At 28.6% G+C, this 22,788-nt stretch overlaps 5 protein-coding genes and 1 pseudogene across 9 annotated transcripts in view; 3 read left to right on the top strand and 3 right to left on the bottom strand.

The window, feature by feature from the left end:
* The first annotated feature begins 374 nt into the window (after positions 1-374).
* LOC123264930 (trihelix transcription factor GTL2-like) lies at positions 375-2,552 on the top strand. 4 transcript variants are annotated; one of them, XM_044728463.1, is made up of 7 exons: positions 375-479; positions 560-707; positions 801-845; positions 997-1,245; positions 1,561-1,832; positions 1,912-1,990; positions 2,129-2,552. In XM_044728463.1, the coding sequence occupies exons 2-7, from the start codon at positions 611-613 to the stop codon at positions 2,323-2,325; spliced, it is 939 nt and encodes a 312-aa protein (XP_044584398.1). In that variant the 5' UTR covers positions 375-479; positions 560-610; the 3' UTR covers positions 2,326-2,552. The 4 variants fall into 4 exon arrangements, with proteins under 4 accessions (XP_044584398.1, XP_044584397.1, XP_044584399.1 ...); XM_044728462.1 differs by lacking the exon at positions 375-479 and having other exon boundaries at positions 486-707; XM_044728464.1 differs by lacking the exon at positions 375-479 and having other exon boundaries at positions 664-721.
* Positions 2,553-2,700: 148 nt separating this feature from the next.
* On the bottom strand, positions 2,701-4,761 carry LOC123264926 (putative nuclease HARBI1). Of its 2 annotated transcripts, XM_044728458.1 has the most exons (5): positions 4,516-4,761; positions 4,152-4,360; positions 3,893-4,039; positions 3,527-3,794; positions 2,701-3,445 (listed from the first exon to the last, which is right to left on the bottom strand). In XM_044728458.1, the coding sequence occupies exons 2-5, from the start codon at positions 4,355-4,357 to the stop codon at positions 2,918-2,920; spliced, it is 1,149 nt and encodes a 382-aa protein (XP_044584393.1). In that variant the 5' UTR covers positions 4,358-4,360; positions 4,516-4,761; the 3' UTR covers positions 2,701-2,917. The 2 variants fall into 2 exon arrangements, with proteins under 2 accessions (XP_044584393.1, XP_044584394.1); XM_044728459.1 differs by lacking the exon at positions 4,516-4,761 and having other exon boundaries at positions 4,231-4,322.
* A 44-nt stretch (positions 4,762-4,805) lies between these two features.
* Positions 4,806-6,420, top strand: LOC123264935. The gene is made up of 5 exons (XM_044728470.1): positions 4,806-4,871; positions 4,963-5,137; positions 5,404-5,675; positions 5,751-5,829; positions 6,020-6,420. The coding sequence occupies exons 3-5, from the start codon at positions 5,526-5,528 to the stop codon at positions 6,229-6,231; spliced, it is 441 nt and encodes a 146-aa protein (XP_044584405.1). The 5' UTR covers positions 4,806-4,871; positions 4,963-5,137; positions 5,404-5,525; the 3' UTR covers positions 6,232-6,420.
* A 312-nt stretch (positions 6,421-6,732) lies between these two features.
* LOC123264927 lies at positions 6,733-8,607 on the bottom strand (annotated as a pseudogene).
* Positions 8,608-12,448: 3,841 nt separating this feature from the next.
* LOC123264928 (actin-related protein 2/3 complex subunit 1A-B) overlaps positions 12,449-22,788 on the top strand; it is a 23,708-nt gene continuing 13,368 nt past the window's right edge. The window contains exons 1-5 of the mRNA XM_044728460.1: positions 12,449-12,680; positions 12,752-12,836; positions 12,924-13,184; positions 13,852-14,321; positions 14,389-14,658. Coding sequence (XP_044584395.1) covers positions 12,770-12,836; positions 12,924-13,184; positions 13,852-14,321; positions 14,389-14,658 — 1,068 coding nt within the window. The 5' untranslated portion in view covers positions 12,449-12,680; positions 12,752-12,769. The remainder of the gene's footprint in view (positions 12,681-12,751; positions 12,837-12,923; positions 13,185-13,851; positions 14,322-14,388; positions 14,659-22,788) is intronic.
* Positions 19,440-20,576, bottom strand: LOC123264933. Its single transcript, XM_044728468.1, has 2 exons — positions 19,953-20,576; positions 19,440-19,587 (listed from the first exon to the last, which is right to left on the bottom strand). The coding sequence occupies exons 1-2, from the start codon at positions 20,567-20,569 to the stop codon at positions 19,584-19,586; spliced, it is 621 nt and encodes a 206-aa protein (XP_044584403.1). The 5' UTR covers positions 20,570-20,576; the 3' UTR covers positions 19,440-19,583.

The raw sequence follows: 22,788 nt of genomic DNA, 5'->3' as shown, positions 1-22,788 counted from the left end.
CAAATTAATTTATTTAAATTATTTCATTAAGTACTGTTAAATAATTTAATTATTTGACTCTACTCATTTATTTATTCATTTTTTAATTAATTACTTATTTTAATTATTTAATTAAAATTGAAATTAATATAATTAACATTTAATTTAATTAAAATTAAAAATTATTTAAATTAATTAATTAATTCATTCATTCATTGAATTAGATTCAAAATTTATTCATTCTATCAATTCCATTTGAAACTACCGCTTTCACTCCCCGCCATTTTGGTACAAATGGAACACTAACGCCCTCTTATTTTTAGACGCTATTTGTATACATGGGGTATGTTTCGATATGCACTGCGAGCACTGCACAGTGCTATCACTGTGGAAAAATTCGTTCCGTTATGGACTGCCAGTATACTGCCGCAGTACCCTAGGGAAATATATGACGTCATAAATCGTCGCCATATTCTACTGTGAGCACTGGCGTTTTCGAGGTAAGGTAGTCGCAGTACTTTGATCACGTGATCAGTCAAAACCACTTGAGTGTCTAACGTTTTATAAACAATACCTACAGTTTAATCCCAAAGTTATAAAGTTCTGTAATTAATTTGGATTTAATAAAACAATGGAAGAATTGCAAAAATTAACCTTATTAGACTGTGTTGAAAATGTTCAATACGAGCTGAAAGTTACGCAGGAAATTTTTAATCGTGCAAAGACCGGTAAATTTGCCATTGTTTGTATATATGTAAATATTTCAAAAGTAAATACATAACCTTATTTTGTTATAATAATTTTTCATTTTTACTTTGTAGATACGATGTTTGCTACTCAACTTTTGGAGTATTGTATAAATAAAGGTAAAAATGTGAAATTAATTAAAATATGTTATATTGATAATTTACAAATGATTATCGTATATAACCACTATGAATACCTCTATTGTATCCAAAAATCAGGTATAATATGTATAGACTGATTTTTCTAATATTGTATTTAATCGATTCACAGAATGTTTTGTATTTGATCGTCCTATGCCGACATATGCCCAAAGGTATGATTCGAAAGAATTCGAAAAAGAAAATGAATTTCCGTCCGAAGCCGGCTCGTCAGGAGCTGCAACATTTTCCGATACATCTTCGACATCTTTTGATACTTCTCAGACGAAGTCAACGGCTGGAAAATCTTTTAACAAACCGAAGGCTACAAAGTTATCGGGTAAAGAAAGAAATAACAAAGATGACAATAATAAAGGTGCAGGTAAGTAATACTGAAAGCCGAACAATTATATTTTCAATTAATGAATCAACAGGATTTGAAAGTTCTTTTGTTTTGTCCTATAAATGAATTGCGGAGATTGGATTTTAAATAGATTCTATCAGTAAATTTTTAAATTACCACTTCCTCAATTTATTCAATTTTCTTATTTGTATTAATTTATTTGTTAAGTGAAATTTCTTGTAATTTTCTAAAGTTCGGTCAACTTCAATCTCATAAAATTTTATCAACATCAAATATTAGTCCGTTACTTTTTTAAATATTTGTATTAAATATATTGTTATCATCAAATTTTAGATGTCAAGAATTGGAGCAAAAATGAAGTTTTACTTCTTATTGAGATTTATAAAGAATACCAGCTTGAATTTCTGGATGCAAATATCACCAATGGCGATGTTTGGGTCAAAATTGCGACGAAAATCAACGAAACCCTTAATCAGCAGGGTTTGCCGCCTATTCCTGCGGAAAAATGTAAAACTAAATGGGAGACGCTTAAACGTCGTTATAAAAGTTTAAAAGATAGCCAGAAAACATCTGGGAATGCACCGATGACATGGCCTTTCTACGATGTAATAATAAAAACTAATCATTTTTTCTATTCATACTTTCCAAAATTTTCGCAAATATTTTACCTTTGTTAATTTGTAGGAAATGGAAGAAGTATTTGGCGAGCAGCCGTGGGTAAAACCTCTGTCTACTGCTGGATCAAATACTACCAACAAAATGGGTATTTACATTAATTAATTTTGTAAAATAATTTTTAATGTGATATAAAATTTAGAAGAAATTTATTCAAATTTACTCTTTTCATATTTCATAAACTCGCAACATGATTAGCAAAAATAAAATTTTTGGCGTTTTTTAGATCCTGACGTTATCAGCCCACCACGAAAGCGTCAAAAAACTTTAACTAACTACTGTGAAGAATTACTTGCAGCTAAAAAGGAAAATAGTGAAATTCGCCAACAACATCATCGTGAGAAAATTGCATCAATAGCTCAATTATCTGGTGCTCTTAATAAGCTTGTGGATCATCTAACAAAAAGACATGGAGATTCGTGATTTTCAGATGAACGGCGTTTTTTTTTGTTTATTAAACATGCTTGAGAGAACGTCAAAGACTGAACTTACTTTTTACGTACAAAAAATATATTCTTTTACATTTTATTATTTACAAAAAAGTTAAGTATCTTTAAGAAAAATATTAGCTATAAAAATTTGAAGTATTCATATTTTAAATGTAGTTGTCTTTATTTTATTGTTTTTTATTATAACATATCTATGTTGATGTTGAAGTAAACCAAAAAAAAAGTACAAACTGAAGAGGTTCATATTTTTATACTTTTTAAAGATTTATTAAAATAATAACATTACATATATTATAGAAGGTATATCAAAATATATATTGTAAGATGAAATAAAAATATATGAACGTGATAAAACTTACAATGATATAACTTTTTTTCATCAATTTTTCTTTCCAAAATTAGGAGAATACACTTTGTTGTGGAAATATTTAAGGAAAACACAAATTCGCAATAAAATTTACAATTTTTTTTACATATAAGTCGATTTAAAAATCTGCTTTTTTCAATTAATGTGCAAAATTCAATTTTCAGTTGATTAGTATGCATGTATGACTAAAGTTTAAAATTTATACATTATTATTAATAAAATTTTTCAACCTTTCTCTTTTCTCCATTCCAGCAACTTTCATGTCATTGTTCATTTCAATATCTACATCCATTACTGGAACTTCATGATTCACAAGTATTGGGATGTCGATCAAATCATCTCTCATAATGCAAATGTTGTGCAAAATACAACAAGCAATTACGTAATATGGTATTAAGTCCGTTCTTTTGAATGGCAGTTTATCCAACAAACTACGAAATCTTCCTTTTAATGAAGCGTTTGCTCGTTCTATCATCATACGAGCACTTGAATGTATTGTGTTGTATCGCAATGAATCTTGATTGAAGTTACCATTATTTCGATAAGGTACCATTATACAAGGTTGAATACTGTAAGCCTTGTCTCCTAACAAGTGGGTATCATCAGGAAAAAATTCTGGTGTGCAACAATTTTGTAAATTTGACAGTCGGAAAACACGAGCGTCATGGACTGAGCCTGCTTGACCACAGTACGCATGAATAATTTTCAATTTGTGATCACATACTAGCTGAAATTATAAAATTAAGTTTATTTCAACAAGTTAGGTAAATATATAGGTCATCAATATAAATTTGATTGTTTTAAAAACCTGAGTTTGAATAGAATGAAATCCTTTGCGGTTAATATAGCTGGCATGGTGTTCTTTGGGCTGAGCAATTCTTATGTGTGTTCCATCGATCGCTCCCAATACATTCGGAAATCCGTACTTTCGATATATATGATTTGATGTTATCCTCGCTTCTTCACGAGTAGGCCATTTTATGTAGACAGGTAGATAATTATATATTGATTTGACTACTTTCCAAACAGTTCTCCAAGCTGTTGCTTTTCCGACATCGAAACGATCACATACTGATCTGTAAAATTAATAAAATAGTAAGCTATTCTATTGAACATCAATTTTCAACTTCTTGAAGATCTTTAGAATAAGATTAAAGGAACGTGAATAATGTACCTGTAAGAATCTGGTGTTGCCATGGTCCAAATACTCAGAAGAAGCTGTTTTTCGACAGAAATAGGATGTCTGCCAAAGTGGACAGATTGTTTTTGTAAGTCGGGTCCGAGTAAATTTATAAGAAATTCAAAAGTTTCGCGCCTCATACTATAATTGATTTACAAATAAAGATGTAATATTAGAAATTAACAATAATTTAAATATTTAAGTTTTGAAAAATAATTATCATCAGTTAATTGGGTAAAAATACATGTCTTACCGAAAATGACTTTTAAAAGTTTCATCAGTCATTCGAAAAACCGTATTTTCGACATAATTTTGGGTTCTTGGAATGATACCTTGTCCTGTACGATTTCCAAAACAATAGATGAAATCTTCATCATCGCTAGAATCATCTTCGTCTGAAGATTCCAATAAATTTCGAACTGCACCAACAAGTACTATTCCAATTACTGGATACTCCATTACCTGTAATTTTTTTTCGTTTATAGTAATCAATCATTATTTTTTTTAAAAAAACTCCTAAATTTTACTCTACATAACCTCTGCACATTAAGTTATACACAAAGTTAATATAAGTTAAGTAATGAAAAACATATTCTTTTTAATAAAAAACTACTTACTTTTATTATATTATAAATTCAATTTACATTTAATATTAATTAAAATATTTTTAATTTGATAGTACTCCAACAACAGTTTTTTTTAATGAACTAGAAAACTTTAATACACTCATTTGAATACTGCGTCAAAAAATGCGGCTGACAGTATACGGGATTGCGTTCCGTTTTAAATAGTAACCAGTATAACTAACTATAAAGGAACGGCTTCACAGTATACTAAATTGACGTCACACTGTACAGTGGTCGCAGTGCATATCGGAACATACCCATGGAGTTCGGGCTTACAGTACCCTAGGGAAATATATGACGTCATAAATCACCGCCATTTTTGCACTGTGAGCGCTGGCATTTTCGAGGTAAGGTACTCGCAGTGCTTTGGTCACTTGATCACAAAAGTGTCGAGAGTTGTATGTAGTTATATAACACCAGTTATTTATTTACAAATAGAAGTTTGTGGTTAAAAAAAAATACAAAAATGGAAAAGTTAGTGATGTTACATTTATTAGAATGTGAATCTAATAAAACATACTCGCTCAAAGTTACGCCCGAAATATATGATCGTGCAAAGATTGGTAATCGCGTTCAAAAGAAACAGCTTCGGTAGATAACGATAAAAAAAGTGGTGAGTTAAAGTGAAATCTAGAAAATTAAAGTTTCGATTTATTTTAATAGAAGAAAAACTTAAATATATTATATTATACTGAAATTTACAGACATGACAGTTCATTCAGTTTTTTAAAAATAAATTTCAACAAAAATAGTTACTGTAAGAAATTACATACACAAAATTCTTATAAAAATCAGTACAACTTTTTAAGCTTTTCTTTATATTGATAAATCTGTTGAAAATAATGTTTTCATTAAATAATTATTATTATTAAATTAAAGAAGTACACAATTGGACCAAGTCGGAGGTTTTACTTCTAATTGCGAGTTATAAAGAACACCAATTGGAATTTTTGGATGAAAATGCTTGCAAAGCTGATGTATGGTCGAAAGTAATTAATCATATGACGGTTACACTTGCTGAGCATGATTTATCACCTATTGATATCAAAAAATGTAAAACAAAAATGGAAGCACTGAAACGGCATTATAAAGGTCTTAAAGATAATAATAAAAAGTCTGGGAACCAAAAAATTACTTGGCCTTACTATGATGTAATTTTAAAAATTATTTAATTTTTTTTTAACTTTAATATTTATAGCCTACAATTTAATGAAATTCATTTATAGGAAACGGAAGAACTATTTGGTGAGCAGCCATGGATTAAACCGTTGTCCACTGCAGGTTCTAACATTGAAAACACAATGGGTATTTAAAGAATTATATAAACCTATTGTTATTATTATGTGTTTTTTGATAGATATTAATTGTACTTTACTCGCTACTTATACTTTATTAACTCGCTTGAGAATGTATAAAATTTAAAATAAAATTTTTAGCTTACTCTTCGAAGATTGATGAAGAATAATAAAAAATTTACATCTTTTATATTTAACAGATTCTGAAGTTATAAACCCACCATCGAAACGCCAAAAAAAGTTGGCAGATTATTGTGAACAATTACTAGAAGAAAAAAAAGAATCGTGCAATTCGCATACAACATCACCAAGAAAAAATCGCTGCTACAAATCAATTAACGGATGTTCTAAAAGAGCTTATAGGTCATGCAACACAAAAACGGCAAAGTTGATTATATTTAAAACTAAGTAATTTTAGTGCAAATATTTTTTATGATTATTTTAATATGATTAAGAATGTTATGCAACATAAAAACGGCAAAGTTGATTATATTTAAAACTAAGTAACTTTAGTGCAAATATTTTTTATGATTATTTTAATATGATTAAAAATGTTACAGACAATTGATATTTTTAGAACGTGCATGTTTACATGTCTAAGTAATACCAAAAATTGAGCTTAAAAGGTTTAATTTTAAAAAAAATGTTAATTATTAATATTTTATAAAATAGAAAGATTTATATTTTCGTACTTTTTAATAGTATAAAAAAATTAATTATTAGTGTTTCCGTTTATGGTATTAAAAGTAATCTTAAGTGCTTTATAAAAACCGTTTATCAATGTTTATAAATAAATGAAAGTTCAAATTAAAAATAAAAACCATATGACCAAGTCAAAAATAATTTTATTTTTAATTCACATCGAGTTTTTTATACAATTGTTGATTACATGAATGATGTACATTTTTGTCCATATATATATATATATATATATATATATATATTCACAGAATTTGATTAACTGCCTAGTTGTATGTGTATGAACGTACGTAAAGGCTCAAAACTTACAAATTATTTAGAAAATTTTTCAGCTGTTCTCTTTTTTCCATTCCAGCGATTTTCATGTCATTGTTTGCTTCAACATCTATGTCAAATGGTGGAATTTGATGATTCACAAGAATTGGGATATCTATTAAATCATTTTTCAAAATACAAATGTTATGCAAAATACAACAAGCAATAACATAATATGGTATTAAGTCAGTTCTTTTGAAAGGCAATTAGTCTAATAAACTCCGAAATCTTCCTTTCAACAAAGCATTTGCTCGTTCTATCATCATACGAGAGCGAGAGTGAATCGTGTTATATCGAAACGTTTCTTGATTCATATTACCATTATTTCGATAAGGTACCATTACACATGGTTGGATACTGTAAGCCTTGTCTCCTAATAAATGGCTGTCATTCGGGAAAAATTCAGGTGTCCAATAATTTTGTAAATTTGATAAGCGGAAAACACGGGCATCATGAACTGAGCCTGCTTCACCGCAGTATGCATGAATAAATTTCAACTTGTGATCGCAAACTAGCTGAAATTACAAAATTAATCTTTTTAAAGATTAATTTTTAATTGCAAAATTAAAAATAAAATTTTTTCAAAAACCTGAGTTTGAATAGAATGAAATCATTTGCGATTAATATAGCTGGCATGGTGTTCTTTGGGCTGAGCGATTCTTATGTGTGTTCCATCGACGCTCCTAAAACATTTGGAAATCCGTACCTTCGAAATACGTGATTAGATGTTATTCTTGTTTCTTCATGAGTAGGCCATTTGATGTAAACAGGTAAATAATTATAAATTGATTTACCAACTTTCTAAACAGTTCTCCATCCTGTTGCTTTTCCAACATTAAAGCGATCACAAACGGATCTGTTAAAAAGTAATAAAATGTTTTGTACATTAACATTTCGACAGTTATTCAAAACGTGTAAAATCGCATTAGATAATAAACACTTAATATTATACCTGTATGAATCTGGTGTTGACATAGTCCAAATACTCAAAAGAAGTTGTTTTTCGACAGAAATAGGATTTCTACCGTAACGTACAGATTGTTTTTGCAATTCAGGTCCAAGTAGATTTATAAGAAATTCAAAAGTATCTCGTCTCATACTATAATTGAAAAATATATTATAACACAATAATCGTTAGCTAATAGTAACTCCAGTTCTTAATATAAAATTAAAAAAAAAAAAAAAAAAATACTTCAATGTGTGAAAATGGATGACTTACCGAAAATGACTTTTAAAGGTCTCATCAGTCATTCGAAAAACAGTAGTCTCCACATAATTTTCTATCCTTGGAATAATGTTCTGATCATCGCGATTGCCAAAACAATAGACGAGATCTTCATCATCACTAGAATCATCGTCTGAGGATTCTAATAAATTTTGAACTGTACCAGCTAATACGATCCCGATTATTGTGTAGTCCATTAGCTGTATATTTTTTTAAATTTAATTAATATACTATTATTGTTTGCAAACAAAATATTAACTTTAACTATACATAACCTTTTTTATAGGTTTACAAGTATTTGTGAAAAAATACTTTTTGAAACATAAAAAGGATACTTACTGATATCAGAAATTTATTTAAATTATAATTAAATTCAACATTAAATATTTTATTTTTTAAATATTCAAACAATAACTTTTCTTATTTAACAGAGAACGTTTAAGCAAACATTAAATTAAAAAACATTAGTTTGAAAATGGCGTGAAAAAACAAGAACGACAGTATACTGGACCGCGTTCCGTTTTAAATAGTAACCAGTATAACTGACTATAAAGAAACGACATCACAGTATACTAATCCACAGATTCGGTAGAATCTGGCGCCAAGTTCCGTTCAAATCCGTTGTAAACGGAGCGCCAGACTACCGACTGTGTTTACTGTAAGCAGAACGGTATTTCGAGGTTGCAAAATTTTATTTAATTATATGGTTCTCCTTTTTCCAAAATAATATATTATAAAAGTAATTTATACTTTATTTTACTGATATTAATTAATTATAATCAATTATAACACTTAATTCACTTAAAATTATTAAATTTTATCAGCACAAACTATAGTAAGCCCAGAAATTTCGATCCTGACTTTTTTTCGATGGGGAATATCAGCGCCACAGACTAGATAAAATAAAAATGTGTAGTAATCCTTCCTATAGACACGCAACTACAGTAAAAAGTGATTCATAGCTTGCATCTATGGCCGCCAGGGTGCACTGGAATTACATCTACATAAACTGTAGCTTTAAGGGGATAGTTTGCAGTAAAAAATGCAGTCAACACGAGATTTAAGTTGTTATCAATTGTAAATTTTTATTATAATTACAAAAATACTAAAATCCGAACAAAAACAGTTTCACTGTAAAAAGTCGCACCAAGTCCACGTTCATAAGACTATTAGGAAAAAAGATTTTTTTCTTTACAAAAGATACAAAATAAAAATTAAAAATCCGAGTAACCGATATGATTGTTTATGATTTTCGGAAATTAAAAAATTTTTTGTAAATTTAAAAATTAAAAAAAAATTTTAGAACGTACTTGGTGTGCGTCATTGTGTATTTCAATTTTTTTAAAGTCCTAGTAAATAGATTTTACGAATTTCATTAAAAGTAAAATATTTTGCAACCGCGCACACTAAATACGTTCTAAAATTTTTTTTTAATTTTTAAATTTACAAAAAAATTTTTTTTAATTTCCGAAAATCATAAACAATCATATCGGTTACTCGGATTTTTTAATTTTTTTATTTTGTATCTTTTTGTAAAGAAAAAAAAAATTTTTTTTCCTAATAGTCTTATGAACGTGGACTTGGTGCGACTTTTTTACAGTGAAACTGTTTTTGTTCGGATTCCGTTATACTGCGCAGTGCTTACAGTGTATATCGGAACATAGCCTATGTAACGACGACACTTCTCACCGAGAGCTTAGATTGCTGTAAAGTTTTCAATAAATAAAAATAACATCCACTAGATGGAAGCATAACAATAAAATAGTATAGGGGTATAGGGATTGAGAAAGATGACCTTGACGCCACCTGCCAAGAAAAATGTAAAACAAAGTGGTGGCAACTAGTATACAAAACAATAACATATTTGTTAAATTAATTATTTTTTTAATTTAATTTAAATAATTTTTCATAATGTCTTCTTCAAATGTATCATCAAGTTTATCTACTCCACTGAAAATTAAAAAAAAATTCAATTCTAGACTTCGAAACTTTTTACGATACTAAATCAAAAGACATCTTACAACTTTTCAGATTTTTATAACAATTAAATTATTATTAAAAAATTTTGTAAAAGAACTCCACATGTGGAAATTTAAAAAACTTATTTGTACAAATTTTTAAAAGTATTTTTTTTATGATAATTGATTTGTTATAAAAATTTAAAAAATTATCAAATGTCAGCTGATCTCAGTGTCATTTTTTTAATGAAAATTAAATTAGCCTACATCTGAAAATTTTTATAATTTTCTTTATTAAAAAAATCGAAATAAAAAATTTCACGTGTCGAAGATTTAAAAAATTATACGTGCAATTTTTTAAAAGTATTTTTTTACTTGCAACTTAATTGTTGAAAAAAATGCAAAAATTGTTGAATGTCGGCTAATTTTAGTATGATATCTTTTTACCAAGTTTATATTTAATTATAACTTTCGTCAATTAACGAATATTAAAAATAATTTTAAAAAAACTTCATCAACTAACATCAATTTTTATACTGTAATTATCGGAAACTGTGGTTTGAGTGACAACTGAGCAGGTTATGGTTGAATGTTTATTTGAATCTTCTGTTTCTACACCATTCAAAACGTGTCCTGACTTGAATAATTTTTCGTCAATTTGCTTACAACTGTTATTCAGTGAAAAATTACCGCAAACTTGATGTTTTTTCCTTTTATAACTTTAACTGAGCACTTGCTGTAGCTGAAACCACCGAATAAAATCAAGCTCTTCGTTAATTATTGTTTATCATTTAAAACAGTCCATCTAACTAAAGTTTTCCTTTTTCTTCAACTTAACCCAACAGATTTCATATCAAAAGCTGAATTAATAAACAGCAATAAATTTAAATAGATCCCGCGTGACTAAAACTCACACCTCTGTCCAGAAGGAGACAGTACGAGCAATCTAGTGACCTTGCTGGACATAACAGTTGGTACAGGTTTACAAGTTTTAACATTTAATAAAGTGTTATGCTTCCATCTAGTGGATGTTGTTTTTATTTATTGAAAACTTTACTTACTGTAGTTCTTTCGCCCGGGAGTATTAAAATACTCGGTTTCAGCGCGGGAAAGGAATCATTTTAAATAAAAGAATTCTATTTAGACGTTATTTAATTTTGATCAAAATTATTTAGTTGGTTTCAATTTATTATTCAAGTTGACAAAATATTAAAAAGCTTCAAAATATAAAATTGAGGTTTACAATGACGTGATCTTAGCAATCTAAGCTCTCGGTGAGAAGTGTCGTTACATAGTTTTTCCGAAGAACTTCAAACTCCGTTCTTCTCCCACCATAACTTCCATACATACATCCACTCTAAGGTATACATAAGCACACACATTTTCTACTACATATAAATGATCCTTATATACTAACATGTATTTTCTCTATATCTATATATATTTATTTCAGCCTATCGGCCTGAAAGTTAGACTTCACTAATATACACTTTTAGCAATACGGTCATTAAGTTTATTTAACTATTTTTATTAATTTAACAGACCCTTTTAAAATCTATTTATAATAAAAATTAACTTATAACTAACTTGAAATTAAATTACAATAAAAATTATAATAAACTATAACATGAAAATATATATATTATATTGTTTATAATATGTTGGATTAATGTTTCAGTTTGACTAATTAATAACTTGAATTAAATATTATTTCTATTATTTTACAATCGGATTTTCTAATAAAATTATAAGTCAGTTTAATTATTATCATGTATAAAAGAATAGACATTATCGTTTAATTATAATTTAAATAATAATTAAATGATTCAATAATAAATTAATAGTAAATTAATTAAATAATAATTATTAATTATAAATTAAATACAAGATAATAATTATTAATTATTTTAACTTAATTTTGCTTAACTACAATATTATATAAAGTTAGATTTTAACAGTAAATGTTATTTAACAATCTTATTTTTGTTTAGTTACATATGGTTTTGTATTATTCTTTGTTACTTTAGAACAAGGGTCTATTGAATTTCACACGTGTCTTTTACGACTTTTTCCTCATAGGGTTTTAAGTTCCATGTGGCGAGAAATAGTCCTTGAATTATTCAAATACTTTTTATGGGTTCTGAGAATTCGGTTACAATGTCCTTTTGTAACGAAATATGTTTTTTTATTTTTTTTTATTTTCTTTTGTAAATAAAACAGAGTTAACTAAAAGATGTTTATTACAACTGGTAATAGTAAAATCATTAAATAAATGATTTGAATATTTACTTCGAATATAAAATTTAACTAATTTTAATCATTTAATATTTATTAATTTGAATATTTCATTTGAATTCGCGCTCTCATAATAGATAGCGCTCTAATAACAGGTAGCGTCACCTGCTGGATGCACTAGGTGCATTTCAAAAGAAAACTAATCTGTCTTTGTTTATTACCATAGAGTGTTTCAAAAACCTCCTATTCATGGGAGGCTATAATTAACTGTAAATTATAAATACTTCGAAAATTCGTGTAGACTGACCATAGTCCACGAATTTTCAGTATTTTCAGAACATATATTTTTAAAATATAATTCTTAATATTGTTATAAAAAAGAAGTTAACTTTTGTTGACCACACCCTTATATTTATTTGTTTATGATTTGTGAGTGCAGTTGATTCATTGGTTGACATACCGTTAATATAATTTTATGATAAAAATATAAATATTTGTAGTAAATATTCAGCTGAGAAATGACGGATGTTCATAACTTGGGATTAGACATTATTACTTGTCACGCTTGGAGTAAAGATCAAACAGGTTAATACATTTTTTATTCTTTTCATGCTAACATAGATTTTAGTTGTATTTTTTTTATTAAAAATCGTTAATATAATTCATTAACAGAAGTAGCAGTATGTCCAAATAGCAATGAAGTCCATGTTTATAAACAATTGAACTCAGGTTGGAAATCAACTCAAATATTGGAGGCTCACCACATGAATGTTATGTGCCTTGATTGGGCTCCTAAAACTAATCGAATAGTAACATGTGGAGCTGACAAAGATGCTTATGTTTGGAACCAAGATGAAAGTGGAAAATGGATACCAGCATGGGTTATTTTGAGAATGAACCGTGCAGCCGTTTGCGTAAAATGGTCTCCATTAGGTATTTTTTAACTTTTACTATTACTAGTGATGTTACTTGAAAATTACCTCTAATTATTGATTTAATGATAGTGTTATATATTTGACTTTGTTTCAAGTCCATTGAAAATTGTTAACAATTATATACTGTAAAAAGAAATTAAATTCAAAAGAAGTAATTAACGGATTTCGGCTAATGAATGTTCTTTGATGTGAGTTTTACTTGAGTTTATCCGGATATTAGAGCCGGAGTGAGATCAATAATTTATATAACAGTTTTAAGACATGAAAAAAATAGCTTAAGAAAATTTTTTTAGTTAGTTTTTTTAACAATTTTGATGACTTGCAACAAAAAATTGATTGCATTTTATAAAGAATTTGATTAAGTAATTTGATCATTATTTTTTGAATTTAATGATCACGATAATATTTAATAGCTTTTTAAATATTAATTTATTCATGAGGAGAAAAATTGAAAGAAGAAAACAAAAACTCGCCAAATCAATTTACCATACAATTTTATAAACCCCATTATTTTTTTTTTTTTCTAGGTTATAATCTTGTTTTATGTTTAATTCGTTGCTAAAAAATAATATAAAACATAAATCATACATGTGTTAAGATTTGATTTCTATAATTGTTCTTTAATTTTCTTAACAGTATATGACATAAGATATTACATATTTCAGAGAATAAATTTGCGGTTGGTTCAGGAGACAGAATGATAGCTGTCAGTTATTTTGTTTCGGGTAATAATTGGTGGCTTTCAAAGCATATAAAACGACCGATTCGATCAACTGTAACAGCAATTGATTGGCACCCAGATAATAAAGTAATTGCGTCAGGCTCAACTGACTTTAAAGTGCGAGTATTTGGTGCTTATATTAAGGAAATGGAAGATGCACCGAGTTCTGGGCCATGGGGAGCTGAATCACCATTGGGTACTTTACTTGCTGAATTTCCCAATTCAACAAATGGTGGTGGTTGGGTTCATTCAGTTGCATTTAGCCCAACAGGCAACAAACTTTGTTGGGTTGCTCATAATTCATCTATTTGTGTCGCTGATGCAACCAAAGGCAATGCTGTTATGAGACTTTACACTGAGCATTTACCCTTTTTAAGTTGTGTTTGGATTGGACCCAATTTGATTGTTGCAGCAGTAAGTATTTAAAATAAATTCCAAGAGAAAAATACTCAAATTTCTTTACAAATATTTATATGTACAGGGGCACAGCTGCATGCCGATGCTTTACTCATTCGACTTAAATGGCCAGCTATACTTTGTGTCGAAATTAGACAATTCACAGAAAAAAGAAGCCGCTGGTATATCCGCTATGAGGAAATTTCAATCACTCGACCGACAAGCTAGAACAGAAACCAATGATAGTGCACTTGACAGCATCCATCAAAATACAATAACATGTGTCCGTAGAGTTTCTTCGAGCCAGTTTAGTACTAGTGGCTTAGATGGTCAACTAGTAGTTTGGGACTTGAAGGTATTTATAAATAAATGTTATTATTGTACTTCAATTTCTGATCCTGTCGTACTTATTTTGATATACATTAAGTATAATTTTGTTTTAATAATTACCGAAAGATTAAAAAAAATACTTAAATTGTCTTTTTTGTTGCGGTTGTTTTTGATCCGATTTGCAGCAATCGAAATAATATTGAGACATGTCCGATTAAATTTTAGAGTTAATCGATTAAATATTTCCGAATTTGTTAATCAGATAAATATTTAAGAAAAATAATTTTCTTTTACATTTTTGTTTCATAAAATTAAAAACATTTTTATAAAACTGCGAATATTGCCAACTTAATGAAAATTAGTTAGTTTTTTCAAAAGATATTGCAGATTGATGTTTAAATATTTTAAAAAATAACATAGATGTCAATAAAGATTTTATTGAATTTAAAGAAGTTATTGCTACAGTATTTACGTTGTTTTCAATCGGGATTTTATCTCAATTAAATAATAGATTACCATTTCATATAGTTTTGATTATATTTTTAGAAAATGATGTTTTCTACACTAAAAAACATGTTATTAATATAAAAGATTTATTGGTCTATTTTAAATTTTGTCTCGTAATACAAGGAAAGTGGCAGAATAATAATCGAACTTTTTTTATTTACATACAATAGAAAAATACCACTAGTTCCTGTCCAGCGCTATAGTTAGTTTTATGTCTAAAAAAAAAACTGGGAAATTGTTATTGTGCTGAGCGGAATCAGTCCTGTGTTAAGAAGAATTAGTTCTGTGTTCTATAACACTCATTACTGTTGAATCACAGCAAACTTAGTTTATAATTGTAATACGACTGCAACTGTACAAAATAGTATAATTTGATTTTTTTCGTTAATCCCTCTCTAAAAACTTCAGAAAATTTGCGGAAAATTTCTGAGTTTTACATAAATAAAGAAAAAGAAATAATTAGAAACGACAAATTATCGCAAAATTTCCGTTTTATTCCAAAATTCTCGGAGAAATCGTTGAAGATGGATTTGTATTTTTTCAAAAATTACACCTGAAACCCAAAATTAAAAAATAAAAAACATCCTTATAAGTTAATTATTGACAAATTTACGGATATTCGAAAATAAAAATGGCTTTTTTTAAAAAAATTCGGATCTTTTTTTGATTGGGCAAAATAATTTGAAAAAATTCTGATAAATGCCTTTAGTGAAGTTGAAAGCGAAAAAAAAAGTTCAGTGAAATCAAAAGGGGTCGGATTTAAAAGTGGTCAATTTTGCGTGAAATGCACCTATCCATGTGTGTATGTATGTATGTGAACCTCTCATAATTTTTGTACGATTTAAATGTTCAAAACTTAATTTGAAGTATTCTGAAGGATTCTATTGCCTTTAAATTTCATGTAAATTTGAAACAATTCGACACAATAGATTTTGAGAAATCTCAAAAATTTAACTTTAAAAAAAATTTTATTTCGGAATAATTATAAAACTGCTGTACTGACAATTTCCAAAAACGAATCAACCTTTCACTTAGAAAAACAACCTCTATTGTCGTAAACCCCACCAAAATCGGTCCATTCCTTCAAAAAATATCGTTGTCAAGAAATTTCAAAAGAAAAGTTGTTTACACATAAATTCGAAATTTTCTGTCAGATCGTTTTTTTACGTGAGAAGTTTCTTTTTTTGTTTTTAAAAAACTGCGTTGAATGTTTAACGGGAGCTCAAAAATTCCTAATAGGCGAATTTCCGAGGTCGAATATAGTGGGAAGTTTCAGGGATGGCCTGCAGGGTTAACTGTTTTATAGATTTTTCTCCTAGCAAGGTACTTTTGAAATACTTCATGAGATATTTACTCTAATGAAATAATTAATTTCTGAGAAAAAAGATTTTTTTAAATAATTTTTTAATGAGTCTGCAATATGTTAAATACAATAGACTTCAATTTAGTTGCGTTATCCTTGTCTTACTGTCATTCACTGTAATTGTAGAAATAATTTTATGATAATTTTACTATTTATTGATACTAAAGTGATAGTACAAGAGAAAATAAATTTTTCTTAGAGAGTAAAAAATTTTTATTTCTTTACAAATCATGTAGAAATCTAGTACAAAATTTATTTTAGTTTGGTAACTCCTTAAATATTATATACGACCATTGGTCGCTACGGTATCAGTGGTCAGAGATTGATAGATATTTTATCATTTAAAATCAAATACCTTTATGATATATTGAGAAACTGAAAATTAAATTAAAAATAATTAAAACTCGATAAACAGGCTTATTCGTATTTGTTATGGTTTAGTCGGAAAAAAATTTTCCAAGCCTAAGTACCAAAAAAATGAAAGGAGATACATATTGAAAATTTAAATCTCGGAGATTTAAAACTCTTTTTTAAGATTTCGGTAAGACCATTTTTCTCTTGAGGTAGTACCCTCAGTTAAATAATTACCGTTCAGAATTTAATGAAACTTGACACTCGAAGGTAAAATACCCAGTAATTGAACAGTTTTCAAAGTAAAACGTATTCAACCCTACTTTTAATAAATACAAATTTATTTATTAATTAAAACAAGTGTTTCTCATGAAAATATAAACAGTTTTAAATCTATTAATGCGTAAAAAAAAACATAAATGATTGAATATTACCATTTTATCATTCATATCATTAATATTATCATATTTTTTTAAGGTTTTAAAGATATACTATAAAAACAGTAGTAGTTCAATAAACAATTCTGAAATACCGCAGTAGTTGAACAACCCAGGAGCAGTAGTTGCACTAGCATTTCAGATAGCATAGCATAAAGCTAATAAATTTATCTTTTATTGATGTATCACACCAATAAACCATTTTTAGGTAGATTTCATAGAAATCAATCTTTTGCATTGGTCCTCATGTCAGAATTCACTCGGAATTTTATCGTAATATCTCTTAACTAGTCGAGTAAAGCTCAAAAATAACGTCAGTTAAAAAATTTATATATATATATATATATATATATATATATATATATATATATATATATATATATATTTATATATATATATATATATATATATATATTAGGGTGGCCCAAAAAAACCGACTATTTTTTTTTTGAGTCTCGAGTGAAAAAATGTTAGTTTTTGATGTTTTAAGAGCCTTCTCCAAAGGACACCTTAAAAAAAAATTTTTAAGAGGTCACTCCAAATTTTTCAAAATTTAAAAAATCGTCAAAAATCGAATTTTTTTTTTTTTTATGTTTTTTCTCGTTACGGTATAATTTTATAGACTAAAAAAAAATGAGGTTCTGAAAATTTCAGTTCAAAATTAAAATTTTGAAAGGTTGCTCATAATTTTTTTCAATTTATTAGTGCACTAGTTTAGATTTTTTCGAGCGACCTTTTACTATTCAAATTAAATTTCCATGCATTTTTTTTTTTTTCTTATTTAGTACAATAATCGATAAAAATACACCACGAGATGAACTAAAAATCAAGCGCAATATAAAAAAAATAATTTTTTTTAATTTAATAATTTTATTTCATCAACTGCCAAGCGTGGGTTCGAACCAAGCGTGGTCTTAGAAACCAGCTTGGTTGAGATTTGACCCTTGCCGCGTAGGGTGAGATTTTTAAAAACCAAAAAAACCCCACCGTACCACTCCTAACCGTTAAAGTCGGCGATATCACGAATTAAAGAAAAAAAAAAAAAAATTATGAGCGACCTTTCAAAATTTAAATTTTGAACTAAAACTTTCAGAAATTTATTTTTTTTTGGTCTATAAAATTATACTGTAACGAGAAAAAAAATTAAAAAAAAAAAGCGATTCTTGACGATACTTGAAATTTAAAAAAATTTGGAGAGACCTCTTAAAAATTTTTTTTTAAGCTGTCCTTTGGAGAGAGCTCTTAAAACATCAAAAACTAACATTTTTTCACTCGAGACTCAAAAAAAAAAATATTCGGTTTTTTTGCGCCACCCTAATATACATATATATATATATATTTATATATATATATATATATATATATATATATATATATATATATATATATATATATATTTCCACCGGAAATGCCCAAACTAAGCTTCTGTTAAAAAATTCTATGAAAATCAAATACATCGTCTCACTCCAAAATATCTCAGGAAATGCCCAAACGCAGCCCCTGTTAAAAGCGGAACTCAAAATTTCAATTTTAAAAGGTTCTCCACGGGAGTTACATTTTGGCACACCCTAATTTATATATATATATATATATATATATATATATATATGGGTGATTCTCTGTAAGGACGTCTTAAATCTGTACAATATTGTCCGACCAAATTATTTTTGATTTTATTAGAAAAAAAATTAAAAAGGGCTACAAAACTATCAGCTTAATGATAATAAATAAACAGCAAATTTAATTTTTGTTTTTTCAATATTTGTGTGTTTTGCCATATAACATGACAGGGGACTGTTGGCCAGGGGACTGTTTTTTTTTTTATCAAATTGAGAAAAATCAAGCTAACTATTTGAATGCATTCAATTTTTAAAGTTCTCAATTAATATTTACATTAATTAGAATAATATTAAGACTCATGGATCCAATTTTATAAATAAAAATAGTTGCCAGGAGACTGAGAATCTCGTGGCCCAGACATATGTTTCCAGTACAAACGGTGTTTTGGCACTAAATTAAATGGCGATAAAGCGCTAACAAGCCTATGGTTATTGACTTAAGGGGTTACATGGGTTTCGTCGGGTAAAAAAGGCCTATTTTCAATATTTTTTTTTTTATGTAAAAAATTATTTATTTAATTCAAATTTTTTTCTGTCTTATAGATACATATTTAAAGAATAATTTCTAAAATTTTCAAAAAAAAAAAATTAAAACTCCTCCATTGTGACGTCATTTCCGGTGACCCCTCGGAAAAAAGGTGCGTCTGCGTTGTCAGCATAACTCCTGACAAAATCATCTAAAATGAAAAAACAAAAATAAGTTTTTTAGTTAAGACCATAAACTCGTGCTTGAACGAAGGAAAGAAAAAAAAAGTAAAAATTGGAATTTTGGCAGACATTTTTCCAAAAAAATGAAAATTTCGGTCAAATTTGCTTGACATTTTGTTTTTTTTTAAATAGTTGTAATTGAAAAAAAAAAAAATCCTTCGTCCAAGCACGAGTAAATTGTATCTCGAACACCTGTGTGAAATTTCATCAAGATCGGTTGAGTAGTTTTCGAGAACATTTGACAACCGACATTGAAAACACGGTTCCGAGAAAAACGCGTTTAAAGTTTTGAGTAACAATAAAAGTGGAAAAAAAAATGTTTTTTGTAACTTACAGTGAATCGTCGATTCCTGGGCCATAAAGTAAAGATCCTGCAGCAGTTGCAATGTCCAGGGCATCCTTTTGCTCCTGTCGATGACGGATTCTGGCTTCGCGAGTCTCGCTCGCAGATTTTTTTTCGGCTGCGCATACACGGTTTTCATCCGAAATTCGGGCATATTCGTGGGAGTTTCGGCCTAATTTTAAATCCATACCGTGCATAATCAATAATAAAGCTGATGTTCCTTCATTGAAGATACAAGCAGCGACCAATGCCGCAATATTAACAATCTTTGAACCAGCAGGAAGTATTTTTGGAGTAATTTTCCAGATCAACTGGTTGAAGCTCTCGTTGTTACCGTTGGTACCGTCACCGGAAACACTCACATCTGTCGTATCTTGTAAATCGTTTTCAATATTTGTAAATTGTTTTTCTTCTTCAGCAGCAGATGAGAATAGAGTCTGAGTAACTGTCTCAATACACTCATGTATTTTATCAATATAAAAATCGTATGTAGACTGGTTTAAAAATGAACTGCTTATGTCCATCAAACCGCAGAATTTCTTGCATCCGGCGAGCCCTAAGCCCAATATTCTCATAACAAAAATGAACCGGCGATTTAGTTCATACATTCTTCCGATTTTTGACAAGATAAAATATATTTTTGGATCACATCGTTCACATTCTACTACGATTTTATATCCCAGACCAAATTTCGAACATTGCTTAAATTGTACTTTTACCATTACACAATTGATCTTTATCTTCATCGTCAATAATGTTAGAACACCGCACAAACGATGAGAGAGTTGAGAAAACCAAGGCAAAATCTATGATTGAATATTGGAGTGTATCCTCTTCTGGCACGTGCTCTTTATCATCAACTTTTTATATTTTTACTGAGGTGCTCGTGAAGGAACTATCATCAGTTTCCGGATCTTTAGGATTAAAGGACTGTCTCCTTTTTCTCGGTCTATCTTTTCTACGAGCTCCAACGGTTAACTGTTTTCTTGAAATTTTATGCATTGTTTATCAACTTCATAAATGACACTAGATAACCACAAATAATACCACGTTTTTAATAAATTATATGATAGAAACTTGAGATAACCTCAAATGAACCTCGTGCTTCAAGAAGTAATCACCAAATAAAATATTTCAAACTAGTTTTCCTTAGGAAGTGAAAGTAATATACAACAATGACAGACAAACAATAGACGAGCAGCTGCTCACTATACCTGAGGCGCGCTGACCCTTCTATACCTGACTTGGAGCGCACACCTTCCTAAGGTTGTATCTCCAAAACTATTATTCGGATCGACTTGAAAATTTAGGACAATATTCTTGAGATGTTGTAGAAATCAATGAGCCAAAAAAAAAAAATCGATTTTTTGAACCCACGAAACCCATGTAACCCCTTAAGGCTAGTTAGGTCCTTATAAACCTTACAGAACATAAAATAGCAGGCTGGGCTTTTTTTTTTCTATGCTTTGAACTTCTGACAGGGGACTGTTCTTAAAACGCCTGGGACAAACTTTGGTTTAATGAATTTAATGAAACAAATTAATTTTCAGTACTTTTTATTGAAGAAGATTGTTAGTTAACTAATTAAGTTTATGAACATTATGGACAAAATGATATATTATGGACGAATAACTTAAAATTTAATCTTAAAGTTTCAATTTTGGGAATGGGACAGCCCAGGGGACGGTTATTTCGGTGGTTTACGAATTTATAGCAAAAAAACCAAAATTTATTTCATTTTAGTTTTCAATGCTCCAAATAGAAATGTTTTTTTACTTTCGTAACAAATTTTTTTTAGTAACAAAATAACAATTTTTCCAATAAAGAAATGCCTGGGACAGCAAAAAACATCCTTACAGAGAATCATATATATATATATTAGGGTGCTTCATTTGAGACGACTATTTTTTTTTCCTCACTCCATTGACGAAATATTGTTCTTTACATAGAAAAAAAAAATTCTCACCAAAGGATAGTTCTTAATTTCAATTTTAAGTACTCGCTGGATGAATTTGAAGTTTTCTCATTTAATTAACCCGTTAAAATCATTTTTTTTTTTTAATTATCTATAGCATAGCGACATTTCATGATATGTCTCAAGTTTTGTCTGAAGTTTTCTCATTTAATTAACCCGTTAAAATCATTTTTTTTTTTTAATTATCTATAGCATAGCGACATTTCATGATATTCATTTGACCATGGGCGGAAGTTGTAGAGGGATCCTTCCTCTTTAAAAGCTCTGACAGCTTATTTTCAATTTATGAGCTATCTCGCTAGTAAAAAATTGTATATTCGATTTTTGCTTAAAAGTCGTGGTTTTTTGATTTTTTCTCCTAAACTATTGATCTGACACCAAAATTGCAAAGGACCTTTTTTGTAAAGAATTTAATTTTCTACAAGATAGATTGATAGCTGAACCCTTTAAATGAAATTCCTCTGAGATAAATTTAATTAATCACAAGAAAACAATAAATGACACTATTTTATCGTAATTTTTATACTTTTTAATAAAACAACAGTTGATAAAAAAAATTAGGATGACGGTTGACTCTAAAGGCCATCCTTGCAACTTCCCGCTCATTTTGCACTTAAGCGCTCAAAGTTACACATTACGTTTTTGAGCTCTTCGAGCTCGAAAATATGATTGCTGTGTCATTTTGAGCTCTCCGAGCTCAAAACTCTAATAGCAGTTTAATAAAACACAATTTTTTGAATTTTCAAACGGCAATCACTTTTGAATAAATGAACCGATTTACACGCGGTTGGCGGCATTCGACGCAGTTTTCAAAACTCCATGAAGGACTATTAAGTTTAAATCCATCGAGCC

Source organism: Cotesia glomerata, linkage group LG5 (assembly GCF_020080835.1).
Source record: "Cotesia glomerata isolate CgM1 linkage group LG5, MPM_Cglom_v2.3, whole genome shotgun sequence".
Lineage (NCBI taxonomy): Eukaryota > Metazoa > Arthropoda > Insecta > Hymenoptera > Braconidae > Cotesia > Cotesia glomerata.
The sequence above is the reverse complement of the archived record's forward strand: the minus strand, read 5'-3'. Positions and strand labels throughout refer to the sequence as shown.

Bases quoted from the DNA above. Each gene is read 5' to 3' on its own strand.
- LOC123264930 (XM_044728463.1), top strand. From the start codon at position 611: ATGGAAGAATTGCAAAAATTAACCTTATTAGACTGTGTTGAAAATGTT. The intron at 846-996 runs GTAAAAATGTGA...ATCGATTCACAG, and splicing joins GGAGTATTGTATAAATAAAG to AATGTTTTGTATTTGATCGT. The intron at 1,833-1,911 runs GTAATAATAAAA...GTTAATTTGTAG, and splicing joins TGACATGGCCTTTCTACGAT to GAAATGGAAGAAGTATTTGG.
- LOC123264926 (XM_044728458.1), bottom strand. From the start codon at position 4,357: ATGGAGTATCCAGTAATTGGAATAGTACTTGTTGGTGCAGTTCGAAAT. The intron at 3,795-3,892 runs GTACATTATTCA...TTAATTTTACAG, and splicing joins GCAACACCAGATTCTTACAG to ATCAGTATGTGATCGTTTCG. The intron at 3,446-3,526 runs GTTTTTAAAACA...TTATAATTTCAG, and splicing joins TTCATTCTATTCAAACTCAG to CTAGTATGTGATCACAAATT.
- LOC123264935 (XM_044728470.1), top strand. From the start codon at position 5,526: ATGACGGTTACACTTGCTGAGCATGATTTATCACCTATTGATATCAAA. The intron at 5,676-5,750 runs GTAATTTTAAAA...ATTCATTTATAG, and splicing joins TTACTTGGCCTTACTATGAT to GAAACGGAAGAACTATTTGG. The intron at 5,830-6,019 runs GTATTTAAAGAA...TATATTTAACAG, and splicing joins TAACATTGAAAACACAATGG to ATTCTGAAGTTATAAACCCA.
- LOC123264933 (XM_044728468.1), bottom strand. From the start codon at position 20,569: ATGTATGAACTAAATCGCCGGTTCATTTTTGTTATGAGAATATTGGGC.